This window comes from Herpailurus yagouaroundi, unplaced genomic scaffold, assembly GCF_014898765.1.
Source record: "Herpailurus yagouaroundi ecotype Mexico unplaced genomic scaffold, PumYag 67690, whole genome shotgun sequence".
Classification (NCBI taxonomy): domain Eukaryota; kingdom Metazoa; phylum Chordata; class Mammalia; order Carnivora; family Felidae; genus Herpailurus; species Herpailurus yagouaroundi.
The window spans coordinates 5,664,522-5,681,134 of record NW_024420490.1 but is presented as its reverse complement, the minus strand read 5'-3'; the positions used below and the strand labels follow the sequence as shown (position 1 = coordinate 5,681,134).

General features: G+C 38.0%; 1 protein-coding gene across 9 annotated transcripts in view; it reads left to right on the top strand.

Annotated features, from left to right (window-relative positions):
- BCLAF3 (BCLAF1 and THRAP3 family member 3) overlaps positions 1 to 16,613 on the top strand; it is a 57,036-nt gene that overhangs the window by 16,682 nt on the left and 23,741 nt on the right. For 7 of the 9 annotated variants that reach the window (XM_040468322.1, XM_040468317.1, XM_040468324.1 and 4 more), the window contains 6 exons: positions 1,855 to 2,427; positions 2,802 to 3,464; positions 11,682 to 11,857; positions 13,365 to 13,479; positions 14,190 to 14,253; positions 15,740 to 15,855. In XM_040468322.1, the coding sequence (XP_040324256.1) occupies positions 1,855 to 2,427; positions 2,802 to 3,464; positions 11,682 to 11,857; positions 13,365 to 13,479; positions 14,190 to 14,253; positions 15,740 to 15,855 (1,707 nt within the window). The remainder of the gene's footprint in view (positions 1 to 1,854; positions 2,428 to 2,801; positions 3,465 to 11,681; positions 11,858 to 13,364; positions 13,480 to 14,189; positions 14,254 to 15,739; positions 15,856 to 16,613) is intronic. The other 2 variants (XM_040468325.1, XM_040468326.1) reach the window with 2 other exon arrangements.

The window sequence follows — 16,613 nt, the reverse complement described above, 5'->3', positions numbered from 1 at the left end:
GTGTTTCCCTTTCTCCCCAGTCTCCTGACGGTGGGTACTGCAGAGTGAAGCAGTGAAGTGCCAACACAGCTAAGGAACCCAAGCTTCATCAGGGGCTACAAGCAAACCCACCCAGCCTTTGCCTGGGAGGAAACATATCCTGAATAGCAAGCAAATTGGCCCTCTTTCCCTGAGGGAGGCCCCGTCTCCATCTTCCCGGGCTGTGGTGTTTGGAACAAAAGCTGTTAGTGCCTCTGCTTACCAAGCATGCAGGATGCAAGAGACCCATGGAGAATTGTCTCCCAACAGACTCCTCAGATCTCTTTTGTTTCTTTAGGAGAACTGAAAATGTTAGTTACCATTCCAGCAATCTCCTTCAAAAGAACAGGACTTTATAGAATAAAACCCCTGAGATGAAATATAACAAAGCAATATTCACTATGAGGTAAGGATTAAAGTGAGAGGTTGAGTATTTCATCCAGTCTGGAGGACCTCTGTCTCTGGCTGCCACCTTTTCTCCTTAGTGATGGAAGAGATGCAGTCTTCCAGAAAGTCCTCAGAGTGCCTGCCTCCTTCTTCCTGTGATGAAGTAAAGCCTGCTGGGTGATGAAGTTTCTTCTTCAGCTAAATAATGCATTTGCTAAGTACATCTAGCTTGGTGACTCCAGAGGGAGATATTGCCAAGTCCAGTATATAAATCCCAGTATGTACGCGAGGAAGATAAATCTGCTTCCTTTCTTGTAGGGAGGACACAGGCATGTCACCATGTGGAAAGGGTTTGACTCCCAACTCCATGCAGCTTCTGAAGGTGGACAGTAACAAAAGGTGCAAGGGTAGCTGCCTCATTGATTAGAAGACATTAAGCCCTCAGGGAGGCGATTAGAAAATTGGATGGGTTAGTTGGGAGGAAAGGTCCCCAGATGCAAAATTGAACTTTATTGTGTCCCACATAGTGGTGCTTTCTCTCTGCTTTTGATGTCCAGGCAACTCAGACTTGTTTCCCTGGGTATAGGAGCCTCCTTCCTCCTCTGTGGGAGTGAAGTCTCGATGTTGGCAATGCTGAGGTATTGGGGGAGGTAGTTACACAAAAGATGTGCTGTACCTGGGGAGCATGACAGCTGCGTGAAAGTCCACTTTCTCCGAAGTTATAAGCTCTGTCTGTTTGAACAGCACATGTAAGGGAACAGGTCTGGGAAAGAAAAGCAGTTTGTGTTAGTAGTTTTTATGGAGGAACTAAGAATGAGATTCAAGTCTTAATATCCTCTTTCCCCTCCACTCTGCACACTAAGTATGTATTATTTTTGCTTTTTGATATAGCCTTAGTAGAGAGAATAGTCAATCAATTGGGGAAACTATGGGGCCAGTTTTGAGTCTGCATTTGGGTTTATTGTGATGTCATAAACTCGTAGGATCTAATTTAATTTCAGAGGTTCTGTTCTGTTTGCCAGAGACTCTCCTACCCATTTACTTGTGTGAATCTAGCCCTCCTTTTGTTTGTTTCTTCCCTGACTATTGAACCTGATACAAGCTTTTGATGACTGGTTCTTTTGCCTAAACTTTTGCTGTCAGCAGTCTTCCAAAATGGCTCTTGTGCACCTGACCTGGTCCTCCTGCAGCGGAATGGCTGTGCTCAGCCCATTTTGATATGCACGTGGGGTACATTAGTTCAGATGGAAAGAGTATGCTTGTTGAATTGGTCAGAGCAGTAATCAGACACCTACATGGGCAATTTTGAATACAGATAGAGCAAATTGATTAATTTAATTTGAGTGGAAGAAGCAGTGAAGAGCAAATGCTTTATTTAAGTTGGTCACGTTAAGACAGACTTAGTTTATTGTCTTTAAATGTACTGAACTTTTCTATTTGTTTACATAGGTCATTATCACCAGTACCTAGAAATTCTGAACACTACAAGCAAAGGTACTCTCATGGGCATTATGGCTGTGAATATAGGAAGGATCCAAAGAGACCCACCACTTGGCGAATGGACAGTGAGAAACATGGACAGAGTAAACCAAGGATTCCTTCTCGTGGAAATATACATTACCGATCTTATGAACATAGATCACCTTCCCCAAACATAAGAAGAACCTCTTCAGAAAATGTTTATACTTTTAAGCCTTACCGAGAATACTTACCAGGAAGAAGAGATGGTAACAGAGGATTGCACTATATGCCCCAATACTCAGAAGGTGTACCTTACAAAGAGAACCAGAGGAATTTTTATCCCCAGAAAGTACAAGGAAGGTATATTCCTGATGACCACAGAGTTAGAGGAAGTGGAAAAGGAGGGAAGCCACCTCAGAGGTCAATAGCAGATTCTTTTAGGTTCGAAGGAAAGTGGTATGAAGATGAGTTGAGGCACCAGAGGATACAAGATGAAAACCATTCTCAGTCACTTAGAAGAGGCTCTGAAGACTTTGAGAAAAGGAGCTCTTTTCAGAAGAGGTATAGGAAAACATTAAACCTGGGTAATTTGGTATAAAGCTTCAAGTGAAAAAGTCTATTTACTTTATGGTTGAAGATAACCACCTTGAAAAGCTTTTGTCTAAAAAGATAAAAAGCATTGTAATGTAATTATGGTCTACTGGTAGTAGTGAAGTATTTATTTATAGAGTAGATCATTGTTGATGGCTAGAATATTAACAAAAGATGATATTTTCCTCTTTTGCTACCTTGTGCCTCTATGAGTTGGCTTGAGGGATTATAGTTAACTTGCCACTGCCTTCTGCATTTAAAGCCATGCTGCCCAACATTCCACACATATAAATTCTCACTTTCTTCTCTCTAGTGCAAGTATAAACTGCTTTATGTCAACACAGGTATCCTGAGGATCGTGATTTCAGAAAATATGGACACACATCAAAAAGACCTAAAGACGTGGAGAGGTACGAAAACAGAGATCCTGCCAGGAACCCACAGTGGAAGTTCGAGCATTCTCTTCCATCTTACCAAGGGAAGAAAGAGCAACGGAACCTTGGGCCCCAAACTCATCGATATGCTCAGAGGGAACCCCCAGAGACCAGTTCGGCAACCAGGGTATCCTGTGACTATCGCCACAAACGTCCTAAGACGTCAGGTGGGGACCAGGACTTTTCTGCTGGAAGAATTCCGAAGTACTCTAAGGAAGAAGAGAGAAAATACAGTTCTCAAAAAGGCCCCGTAAATAGACAGTCCATTTGTCTTACTGCTGGAAGAGGGAGAGAGACTGAAGGTGGGCAAGTCCAAGAACCTCTCACACCATCTAAGAAAGACTGCACTGCCTCTACTCGCTCACGCGAAAGTGACATTGGCCTGAGACCCTACAATGACAAACGGAAGGAGAAAATAAAGAAAGATGGGGATGGCGGAAAAGAGAGCAACTCTTCCAGTAACCAACTCGATAAAAGTAACAAACTTTCCAATGTGAAACCTTCATCTGCCAGTCTTAGGAAGAAATCACTTACTGTTAAAGTAGATGTGAAGAAAACAGTAAATACATCCAGGTATTGTTTTTGGTTTTTCTTAGTGCTATTTAAAAAGTATCTGTTTCTGCCACCTTTATTTGAAGCTTTAAAAATGGAATTAACAGTGTGTTTAGAGTCCATTGAGTGGGGAAGGATTGCCTGGATTTTTCAAGTCCCTCCTGTAATGAGGATGAGTCCCATGATGGGTAATACGGAATGATCTCATGTCTGCTTGTTTCCGCATCGTATCTCAAGATGCTTTGTGGGCGCAGGGCACTCTATGGACTTGTTCCTCTTCATGAATTTATGTGTTTTTATGCTGCTAGATTTTCTGTAGCCAGGGATAGGCTGGGTGGAGTTCAAGGGGACCTATTCCTTGCTCAGTTTCTCAGAGTCTGTTTTCCCTGTTGCCTCAAATCCAGAGAATTTTTGACCTGGAAGGGACCTTAGCTGGCCCTGATTTTATAGAGGAGGAAAGCAAAGCCTTGAGAGATGAAGCGACTTGTCTAAGTCAGAGCACCTGCGGCTCAAGGAAGCCGATGACTTAACCTGGCTCTTGCTGCCCTCCCAAGACAATTGGTGCTCAGCTGACTAGAGTCTCTTAGGTAGAGGAAATTAGGCTAGATTCTAGAAAGAGGCCTATTTATCAAACACTCAGTTTAGCTCTCAATGATTCATTAAAGAAAATAGACCGCTGTTGTAATAGGTTATATTCTGCTAAAGTGGTTCGCATGCTTTGTTCCATTGTGCATATTACCTCTGTCTATGGATTCTGGAAATAACAAGGCACTGCAGTTGGCTGTGTCAGCTAAGTCTGTTTATTACCTTAATATATTACCAATACGTGAATAAAAAAGTGATGGGACATGTTGATTTGGTGCATTTATGTTCACAGTTCACTCATACCTGTATTTCAGTCAAAAACAAGATAAAACAAAATCGAAGGTCAAGATGTGACAGGGAGGGAGGTAAACCCACAGTTTCTCTTTTTTTTTAAAACAAATACATTTTGTTCCTTTTCTTATGGCAGTGCCCCTCCCTCATATTTGCCTTATGTTCATTGTGCTTACAAAAAATGCTGTAAGATATACATATGTATATTTATATGTGCACAAAAAGCATCTATAAATATGATTACATTATAGAAAGTTGGACAAATAGAGGGGAGAAATCACTGATAATTTTACTACCCTAGGACAGTTTTATTAATATTTTAGTACAGCTCCTTTGTTTTTTTTCTGTGTATACTTATACATGGTTGTCATAACACTGTATTTATAATTTTGTATCCTACTTCATATAATAAGTCTTCAATCATTTTGTACTATTATGTTTCCTACTAGTTCTTAACCTTAAGAGCACAAAAGCCGATGTAAGGATCAACTCTAAGGATGTTACCTTAAGCTTTTTTTCTTTCTAACATTATACTATGAAAATGTTCAAACATACAGAAAAGTTGAAAGAATTGTATAGCAAATGCCTATATATCCACCACTGAGTGTGTATAATTAATATTTTACTCTACTTTCATGATCACATATCTGTCCGTTTATTCATCAATACTTCCATCTTATTTTTTCCATACATTTCAAAGTGAATTGTAGATATCAGTATACTCCCCTTTAAATACTTCATTATTTCATTTTTGTTCACATTTTTTCCCTTTGGAGGTAAAATTACAATCACATCACAAAAATCTTGAATTTTTAAAATAGAAGTAATGATACACCCATATTTAATAAGGAAGTTAAAAAATTAAAAGGGCACTTGTTGGGATGAGCCCTGGGTGTTGTATGTAAGCGATGAATCACAGGAATCTCCCCCACCCCAAAACCAAGAGCACACTGTATACACTGTATGTTAGCTAACTTGACAATAAATTATATTTTAAAAATACTAAAAAAAAAAAAAAAAAGGCTTAGCACTTTTAAAGAATGCTAGAAATACCAATTTTGAGGGATTTCATTTCAATAGACCTCATTAGAAATATTAACAAGAGTTAATTTTATAATTTGATATTAAGAAATGCAAACTTGATTTTTGTCATGTGTCACCAGAAAATGAGCTTCCTAAAATTGCAGCTGCTGTATCACTTCTTTTGAATTTATAAACTGTAAGTTTGTGAAATTCATGACCTGTCAGCACTTGTTTGAATTACCTGACGAAGATCTGTAGGATGGCTTGTGTAATAAAGAGCTTACACTGCAAATCCTTTCTATTCAAAGATGAATAAATATATGCATTTTTCAGTATGATAATGCATAGACAACAAAATCTTTCTCTCTGATTATAATTATTGATGAATGGTTAAGTTGTGGAAGAGTTTTGTGGGGTTGGATTTAATTACGTATGGACTGATGAAGTATCCATAAAACAAAGGTAGTGTTTGAGGTGACTCAACAGAGTCATGTTCTCAACTATTAACATAACTTAGATTTTCCTCTGCTTGAAAAAATTAAAATAATCATAGAGTAAGTAGAGAGATTTATTTGTTGGTTAAAATCTAGAGGGTTTATCCATTTTGGGGGAAATTGGAGATGGCTATTTTATGCATTTGTTTATTTTCTTAGCTTTGGTCACATAACGATGTATGTTCTTCCAGTTATCAATGTAGTTGAAAACATACATGATTGAGCTAGTGATTTTTCTAGGCTCCATTTGGTATCTAGAACGGCAGTAGGAGGACACTTGGTTGAATGTTCACTGCATAGTTAAAACTTCTGTTAACAAAGGCTACATTCTAGTGACCCACTTTGTCAGAAATTGCATCATCAGAGGTAGAAGCTACATATAAGTCATAATTATATGTTTGAAAATATAAGTTAAGGAGTCATAATATGAAAATTTATACGAATGCTATTATGAACTCCCAGCACTGTTGTGTACATCTTGAGGTCTTGAGGCAGATGAAGGAAGTGTTGGTTTAATGTTGGGCCAAGTAGGTGAGAGACTAAACCTTGCTCAGGCTAGGATGGAAGTGAGAAGGAGGAGGAGGGGATGCTTGTCTCTGGAGAAGAATAAGCTGGTGTGGATGGAGTTGAGGCTCCGTTGACCGCCCTGCATGCTGGTACTAGGCATCTAGGATGGGAAGGTTGGCTAGCAAAGTTGATGTTGGACTGAGTATATCAGTCACATTTGCATATAACCGTTTTGTCCCCACCCCCACTCCCCTCCACCAAGAGATACAGGAAGGGCCTCCCTACCCCATTCTGGTCTTTCCCCAGGTTTTTCCCCATTCTGAAGGGGGATGAGGTGGTTAATGGGCCCCAGAAGACATTGGAGCCCATATGCTGCTCTAAGGAAAGGGATGCCCCATGGGTGGGGGAACAACATGAAAAACCATAGTAAGGATTGAAGGAAGGTAACCCAGTGACACAAGTTTACCTACCTATGATGGGTACCGTTCATCTGGAGGCAAAATAAGCTATGAGTGGAGATATTTTTGTGATAACACAAACCTGCTACCTCACTGTTAGGTATCACAAAAACTAAGGTTTCGTACCCCACTAATATTTCTTATATACATTTTTAAAAATCAAAAATTAATTGAGAGAAGTTTCACTTTCATTATTATCTTTCACCCTAGCTTCTCTTAGTGTCTCTTAAGGATCCTAGTATAAGAAGATGAACATTCTGTTTCAGGTTGGTGTGCATAGGTTTTTGTCTTCCAGTGGGTCCCTAAGCAGCTCTGTGACATTGGGCAGATCACTGGGCCATGCCTTTTGGGGCCCATATTAACCTGCAGTTCCTCCTGGCTCTACAACTTTGCTCCCATTGGCCATGTGTTGGTAACTATTGAAGCTGGGTTGACAGGCTCATCATAGGATTCTCTGAACTTTGGTATATATTTGAAATTTTATATTATAAAAAAGTGAAATACTTAAAATTTAAATTGGTCTAAATTAAGTTATAATTTTAAAATAAAAAGTTAGCCAAGAATGTTTAAAAAACACAGTTAAATTGGCCTCAGTTAGAATTTTCAAGTCTGTCATCTTTTTAGCTGAAACTCTCATTTCACATTGTCCAAGTTGTTTTGCACTTATCATTCATTCATTGAGCAGGTAATTTTTTTGAGGACCTACCTTCTGTGAGACAGCCTGTTAGGGTACTCTCAGACTATAAATCGGCATAGGATTGGATTTCTTCTCCACTGATCTACTAGACAATAGGGTGATGTTGGTAATACCATGATGCAGTGAATGACACACAAGGTGGGACTCAGATGATCCCAAGCTGGAGGATTCTGAGAAGGCTTCTTTTAGGAGTTGTTGGCACGTGAGCTAGGCTTCAAAGCTTTTCAACATTTGCAAAGGGAGATGAGATGAAAGACTATTTTATTTTATTTTATTTTATTTGTTTTGTTTTGTTTTGTTTTGAGAGAAGGGGAGGGGCAGAGAGGGAGAGAGAGAGAGAGAGAGAGAGAGAGAGAGAGAAATGCTCAAGCAGGCTGCACACTGTCCACACAGAGACCGTGTGGAGCCTGACGTGGGGCTCGAACCCACAAACAGTGGTACCATGACCTGAGCTGAAACCAAGAGTCGGATGCTTAACCAACTGAGCCACCCAGTCACCCCGAGATGAAAGACATTTTATAAGTTAACAAAGACAGAAAGCACACAGGAACTTTGAGCTATGGTTCCAAGCAGTAAGTGAAAGGGAATAGAGGGATGGGAGGCTGCAAAGGTAAGACTGCTACACTGCCTGATTTGACAGGATTAGCTGATGATCAGAGAGGGCAGGAAGCAGTTCTGGCTGCTGCAAGACTGCCTTGGAAGACACCTGTGAGGTGACTTGGAAGGACACTAGGGTTGGGGAGGCCAGTTAGGGTACTTATGAAAAGATAATGAGATGCTGAATTAAGGGAATTAGCAGTCTCCCTAACCCTTTACCCTCAATTCCAGAAAAGCTAAATGTCTTCTCAGGAAGACAGGAGCAAATGAATAATTGGGAAAGTGCTTTATAAACTATAGGATGTCATACAAAATGTTAGTTCTTAGGAGAAAACTGAGAAAGGAAAACTTGATATGTGTCCCATGCACATTGTTGTATATTTAAAACTTCCAGAGGACAGGGGATTATCCATTAGTTTTGGTTGTTGTTGGGCTTTTTGTAATTATTGTTTTGCCATGCAGTTGTGTTTTTTAATGGACATTAACTGTGTACAAAGGAAATTAAGGTTTAATGTAGCTTTTTATGTTTTCCTCGTTATTATGCACAACACTCAGAACGTCGGAGGAAATATCCTTAGAGGAAAAGAAAAACGAGTGGGGTGTGGGGGAGAAAAGAGAGGAGCCTGGAAGATTTCATCAGACCAGTATCAGAAATAGTACTAGAATACAGGTGTTTGGCTATATTTTAATTTTTAAAACTGCCTAAAATGCATCTCAAATGAGAACATTTGGTCTTTTCAGTTTAACTACTTGTATTGGGAATATTTCTTGAAGTCATTAACTTTTTAATCAATATCTGTCTTAGGAAAAAGTAAGAAAGGAAAATGTGAACTAAGAGGTGATGAAATGTACTAATGTAAATGCCTAGAACATTTTGTGTACCCCAGTTTCGGGAAGCCTTTTCTTATAGCAAAAACTGTAGTTGTTTTTAAGAGTAAAATTTCGGTTTTAATATTTCCTAGGAAATGACAATTTTAACATTTTTTAGTTAAAAACCTTGCAGGATAAATTAATAGCAAATGTAAACACTAAAATTTCAGGAATTAAATATAGCTGTAAAGTATACCATAGCACTTCTAGGGATTGAGAGTTGGGCATGGAATTATACCAGTAATTAACTTATAATAAGTTACAAGTAAATTTTATTTTATTTTTAATGTTTTTTATTTATTTTTGAGAGAGAGAATGGGAGTGGGGCAGAGAGAGGGAGGGAGACAGAATCCGAAGCAGGCTCCAGGCTCTGAACTGTCAGCACAGAGCCCAATGCGGGGCTCAAACTCACAAACCAGGAGATCATGACCTGAGCCGAAGTTACACACTTAACTGACTGAGCCATCCACGTGCCCCATCAAGTAAATTTTAATAATTACTTGGTGGAAAACTGGAAACCGTTATCAACTAGTTTCCTCATGGGAGAAACTGAGTCTGCAATACAAAATGTGATCAATTGATTTCCCCTTATGGACAGACCATTTTTATAGTTCTATTTGAACATCTTACTTTTCGCCTGTAAAGTGTTTTATTTAAAAAAATTTTTTTCAATGTTTATTTATTTTTGAGATACACAGAGTGTGGGTTGGGGAGGGGCAGAGAGTGAAGGAGACACAGAATCCGAAGCAGGCTCCAGGTTCCGAGCTGTCAGCACAGAGTCTGACGCAGGCTTGAACTCACAGACAGTGAGATCATGACCTGAGCCGAAGTTGGACTCTTAACCCACTGAGCCACCCAGGCGCCCCTCTCCTGTAAAATATTTTTAAAAGCAATTTTGGGGGGGGGGTATGGAACAGGCTTTTTGTACCGTGAAACACAGCATTTGTAATTCTTTGCTAGTAGAGGTTGTTATAGGGCCATTCTAGCTTCCAGTGTTTATCACTAATGTCTCTTAGCTTGTTATCAGATACCCAGTGGGAAGCTTGGAGCAAATTAGGAGGAAAGAAGAGAAATGGCTCTTCTAATGAAAGTCCTTCTGATGAATCAAGGAAACCTTAACAGTGGCATCAGCCTGCTGCATAATCACTTTTCCGGGGTTCTGCTTTGGCAGGGAGTTGTCTCGACAGTGCTGGTTTGAAAGCAGGGAGCATAGGTCATATGGAAGCCTTGCCTCTGATAAGTTAAAAATAGGCATTTAAACCATCTTATGAGAGAAGTTAAAAAATTTGAAGAATATCTGTAAGCCCCTGATTACCCTGGAGCGGTTTTATATATATGGCTGTTAAGTGACTTAAATAAGTAAATCCGTGCATGCATATACCCACATCCCAACATGTATCCATCTGATTGATATTTGTTATATGAGGAGGTATCATTTATTCAGTGGTGCTGCTATTATTTAAAACATATTTCAGGGCTCTCTTTCGGCTTTATCTTCATAGCCTATATAACATACTCATAAATAACCCCAGCACTTGTAAATCTCAACTCTTTGGGTAGTGAATATGATTTTTGGAAAGAGGCAAAAGCTATTTAGAGTTAAATGCAGAGGAGTAAGATGGGTGTAAGCTAATTAGTGCCATTTTGAGTCCAAAATGAGGTATAAATATAAAATAATGAGACATTTTCTTCTGTGACATATAATCTGCCTCCAGGCAAAGAATTTAAGAGTAGTTTTAAGTGAGAGCAGCTTTTTTGGAATTGTTTCCCATTATGACACTTGGAAGGATTATGTTCCTAGGAATACTCAGCCTCTGGGATGTAAACCAAAACAACCAAGACATCCGTTGTCTCAGTGTCATAGCGCCTTCCCCATAGGGCTATTGTAAAGATTAAATCAGATAATGTTCGCAAACAAGTTCTGAGCCCCTGTGTGTGGCTTGCAGTGAGCCCTCAATAATTGTTAGCTGTATGTCATAATCATGACTTGATAATGATGCCTAAAGGTCAAGAGAGCTTGTAATACAAGTTACAAAGATTCAGAAAGCATTAAAGGGTAACATAGCTGAGGTTATATAATAAATGGTAGCATTTCTTTAAGGATACATTTAGGGTGAACACTGTAATCGGTTCTAATGATCATAACTTTGCTAACAACTAAGATTATTTGCTGCCAGTTTAGTGAGATTTTGTAATTGATTCATCTCAACAGAATTTGATTTCAAAATACCAAGTTTCTCATGACTGATACAGAGCTATAAGAATTTTTATGAAGGCAAAGAAGTTATTATGTTTAATAGCAGCTTTTAAAGTGTGGTAGAACTTCAAGATAGTATAAGCTTGCTGGATTTATAATTTTATAGACATTTGGGAGTAGAAAATAATCTAATTGATTATTTTTTTGCACATTGACCTTTGATGCCTTGCTGTATTTTTTTAGGTAAAAATTGTTTAACTTAGAATGTTGAGGATTTTATTATTAAAGTGGCAAATATTTAATGATCTCTGATTGAAAAGGAGAACTCAAACTCATGCATCTGTAGCTATTTTCTCCTGCGCATTATTGCACATGTTTTATGGCATACAGTTTAATGCCTTAATTATAAGAAAAGATAAACATCCTTTTAGTTTTATAGCTATCTTGATTAATTTTTAATAAGTTTTTTTCTCAGTAAAATAGTTTCAAATTTAGTTAAACATTTACAAATTATTCTAGGGTTGCTTCTAGCTATTCCACAGAGAGACAGATGTCACATGATTTGGTTGCTGTTGGCAGGAAAAGTGAGAACTTTCATCCAGTGTTTGAACATCTTGACTCAACTCAGAATACTGAAAACAAACCTACAGGAGAATTTGCTCAGGAAATCATAACTATAATCCATCAAGTTAAAGGTTGGTATATCTTGCACATACATTAGGGATAACACAAAAATAATGTACTGGCTTTTCACAAGGTATAGGTAAATATCTGTGATATAGTAAGAGTAATTAATATTTCATTATAAATTTGATCATTATTAAGGAACTCTGTTGTAGAGAGTGTAAGGTATTAATTCAAGCCTAGTTCTTCATGTGTTGTTCCAATAACCTGGTACTTTCACTCATAGTAGATTACAAACTGAAAGGGAGACGTTAGCTGCTGCAAGAGACAGGCCTACTGACAGCAGCAAGAAACATTAACTGAAAACCAAACAAGAAGGAGGAAGCAATAAACACCACATATGAAACTTGACAAACTCAAGAACTCTGGAAGTCTAGGTCTTTTGGTGATGTTCTTAAAGCCCCCTGAGGGCATTACTAGGACTTTGTGCCATAAGGATGAATGTGAAGTGATTGATAAAAGATTCCAGTTCGATTTGGCATACTTGATGACATCAAGGATTTGCATAATAAATACTTTGAATATCTGCAGTAAATTGTTTTGTTTTAGCTTCTGGCCAATTTCCATTAATTGAAAATTTCAGTCAGGTGGAACAACTTACTTCATTGATGCTGCATAATAAAGCAGGCATGGGAATAATAAACTGGAGACCTTCAAGAATTTCAAAATTTTTATTTTCTATTTCTTACTGGACAGTTGCACTGATTTTTTTTTTACCTTCATGAAACATGTTTTGAAAATGAATTATTTTCTCTGCATCCCTCAAACTAAGGCATATATTTACTTTGAAGCATGCGTTTTGTCTGAAACAGTTCACCTTCTCAGTTCCAGCCCCTCTCACCCAAAGGAAGTATGATTCTTGGCAGAAAGGGAGCTGGTATTGCAGAAAAATCCAGGAGATTGTCCCAGAACAGGAACAGTAAGTTAGGGAAAAGGTTTGCTTAAATACCATTCTGATGGGTTAAGTGTATTCTCTTTCTCTCTATCCTGTTAAAAGCCGTGTAGCATAGCTGATTTCAGAATGTCTTCATGAACTTCAGTTAATGTTAATTAAAGTAGAATGGCAGTAGGACTCTTTCTGGGATATGTAAACAACGTTTAGCATTTGTTCAGAATTTTCTGATGTTTCAGGGTTGTTCTTGAGTTATTTTTTACTCTAGGCCAACTATAAAACTCTGTACCGTCTTTACTTCCCAGCAGAGTAAGGTCTTATCTGGGAGAAGGAAGGTTCTCACTTTGAGAGAGCCACACTATCTTTTCCCCCCAGCAAATCGGCAGACATGTCCAATAGGAACAGAATCCTTAGGTTCATAAGTCAGGCCTTTTTTCCTGTTGCTTAGACTTGGGAAACCATGTGAGAGCTACAAATTAGTCTGTGGAATAAGTTTGGGTCCCACATATTTTCAAGAGAAAACAGGTTGGACGTTTTTTAACAGTCCCTTCTTCCTGTGCTTATATGTAATCTTTTAAGCGGAATCAGTTTTACACTGAGATAAAACTATTTGTTTCCTTTTTCAGCAAATTATTTTCCATCACCTGACATTACTTTACATGAGCGTTTTTCAAAAATGCGAGATACACACGCTGCAGATGTAAATGAAGTTAAATCGAATTCAGATCCAGAAATTCACAGGTAATGATTGATTATTGTATGCCCATTTAACTCATCGGAATAAGCCTCAGAACATATTTGGGAATGTGCCGCCTTCTGGGCTTGGTTTAGACTCTAGGACAGCATTTCCTACCCAAAAGCAGGACTGACCCAGGCAGGTACTGGGTCAGTGCACTTGGATGGAATAGGTTGTATTAAAGCCATTGATTAGCAGTGTCTAAATGTGGAGGACTTTGACAATCTTTACCTACCTAACTTTGATTCTGCTGTGTCTATAGTAATTGCCTACTGAAGTTATCACTGGAAGAATGAAAGACAATTGTCGAGCCATTGAAATCATGGGTTGCTTCATGTGGTCAGAAATGGCTGTTCTGAGGGCAGCCGGATGAAAACCTATGCCTTCTTCTGCTGGCACCTGTCTGAGCAGGTGGTGTGCCCTGTCTTGCGAGCTGAGCTGAATCAATGTTAGAATGAAGTAGATCACCGGAGCAAAGTTTAAGGTTACCCAGGCTAGTGATTTGAGAACCGCTAAGGCATCACTGTGATGTTGTTCACAGGATATGTATGTCCTGGGAGACTGACATGTACATGAAAACCCACCTGGTAGCACGTTTCTTTTGCATCCTCCAGGACATACCAGTTTTATTTCAAATTCCATTCGGTAGTAATGGAATCAAGGTATCAGTGTATAAACATGATTATTTAATTGTAATATGCCTTTATTATTTTAGGAGAATAGATATGTCTTTGGCTGAGCTTCAGAATAAACAAACAATGGTATATGAATCAGAACAGGTAAGTGAATACAATTTTTGATGAAAGACTATCCTATTGTTGGCATATTGATGGAAAAGGGAACTGGTAATTGGGAGTAAAAAAAAAAGGAGTTAAAGTAGATGAGAAAGAAGGATTGAGACTCAGGAACCTGAAATTTACAAAGCTCTCCAAGTGATTCTAACTTGGCCAGGTTGCAGAGAGAGCACTGACAAAAGACAAAAATATTCCCTAAGAGAGACAATCCCTAAGAGTAACAGCTTTGTAAAATTGACATATAGTTACAATGTTTAATATTCCTTCCAAAACTTAACACTATAAGGCTTGTGGAAAGTATATTTGATACCTACATTTTTTCCAAAGCAGTCACGTGGAGTATTTTTTTTAAATTGTATGTGGAATGAATGCAGAGGAACTTACTTTCATTTGATATTGACCTTCTGCTTACTGTAGAATGTATGAAAAATTCTGTGGAATATGAACTAGCGAAATAATGGAAGTAATACTGATTTTTTTTATTGCCACACATTGAATTTCTACCCAACATTTCCTCAACCCACCCCGCCCCCCATTTCTTTACTAATTAGAAAAACTCTCTTAACTAGTTGGGGGGGAGGGGAAGAAAACTGGCTCTCGTTTTAGAAGTATATCAAGTTCTAAAAGAACTGCTAATTTATTCATTGAGAGTAGAATGTTTTTATAGAAGAAGGATTTTAATACACTTCTGATAGAATATGTAATTTTTTTCACTTGTGAATGGTTACAGTTTTTATTGAACTTATAGAGATAGCATTTATTGAATAAATGCTATTTTCAGAAAATTTCTATTCATCAAAATACTGTAATCAACCCATAGGAAATTTGAAAAATCACCTCTAATTCAACCATTTAACACAAAATATCATTTGATCATCTTTTCTTGTAGTCTTACATCTGGCATTTTAACGTAGCCACTATCATAAGAAATGTAGTTTTAGAGGCTCTTCTTTTTACTTAATAATACTGCTTTTATGTAAAATCTCTGAGCTCCCCCATGACTTTTTATGATTGAGGCTTTTTAAGTTTTAATTAACTTTTCTCAGTAATTGTGGGTTTTTTTCACGTTGACTTCCACATAGTCTACATTAACCATAATTCAAATGCTTGTACATTATTACTTTGACTTAAATTTACCATAAAATCATTCTCCCCTTCTCCTTTAAATTTATTTTACATTTAAGTTGCTCTTATTTTTTGATGATTTTTAATAAAGCACTTTGGATATATTTGGGTAGATAGCCTTTTCTTTGGGATAGACCCCCAGAAGTGGGATTCCTGGTTCATTGTTATGAACTTTTCTGTCTGTGCATTGTCAATTGTGTCTCAAAATATTTTAATCAATTTACACTACCATTAGGATGAATATAAGGTAACTTATTTAGGACTTTTACTTAAGGTTCTTATTAGATACGGTCTTTGTGCAACTAACAGTAATGTGAATGGTTTGTCTTCTGTCAAAATTCCTCAGACTCTGGTCAAAATAATAGACCCAAATGACCTACGACATGACATTGAAAGAAGGAGAAAAGAACGGTTACAGAATGAAGATGAGCACATTTTTCACATAGCTAGTGCTGCAGAGAGGTAATCAGTAGATGAAAAACATCCTGTTATCAGGGAGCTTTTGGTTTTAGCATATTTTTCAATTTTTGTGTGTGATGATTTTCATTTTAGTGTAGGGATTTGATCCTTCAAATCTATTTTATATGTTTAAGTGAAATCTATTAAAATGTTTCAAAGCTATTCAGTGATCATCGTATTCTGTTTGACTGAAACGACAAAAACTAAAGGGTAGGTGAGTATATGAGGTCTTTGTAATTCTAGGAAAGAGTGTAATGGCTCTTTGAATATTAGCAGGCACCAGGACCTGCAAGTTTATGGACTTGCATGTAATAGTTTATGGACTGTTTGGCTCAATCTCTTTGAAACTCTGACACGTTCTGCCCTTTAGATTCTGGTACTCTCCGAATATTACAGAATTTCCTGAGGTCAGTACAATTCTCTTTTAGAACTCTTCGTGGATGTCTGTCCATGAAGCAGAGGCAGGGGTATTAGAAAATAGAGGAGATAGGAGTTGGAATCCCACCTCTGCCATTTGACAAGCTGCATGCTCATAGGCAAACTGGCTTAGTTTCTGGAGCCTTCTCCTCTATAAAATGAGAAGAACTAATTTATGATGTGGACAGGTTAGAAATATTAAATGAACTGCCACATGCGAAGTACTTATGCCATGTATGGCAAATTGATTGTCAGTACATTGTTGTTTTTCTTTCCCAACTCTGTACTTTTTGGGGGGCTCTGAGTATTTTTAGATTGACCCCAGTTTATGTCTAGTTCTAAAA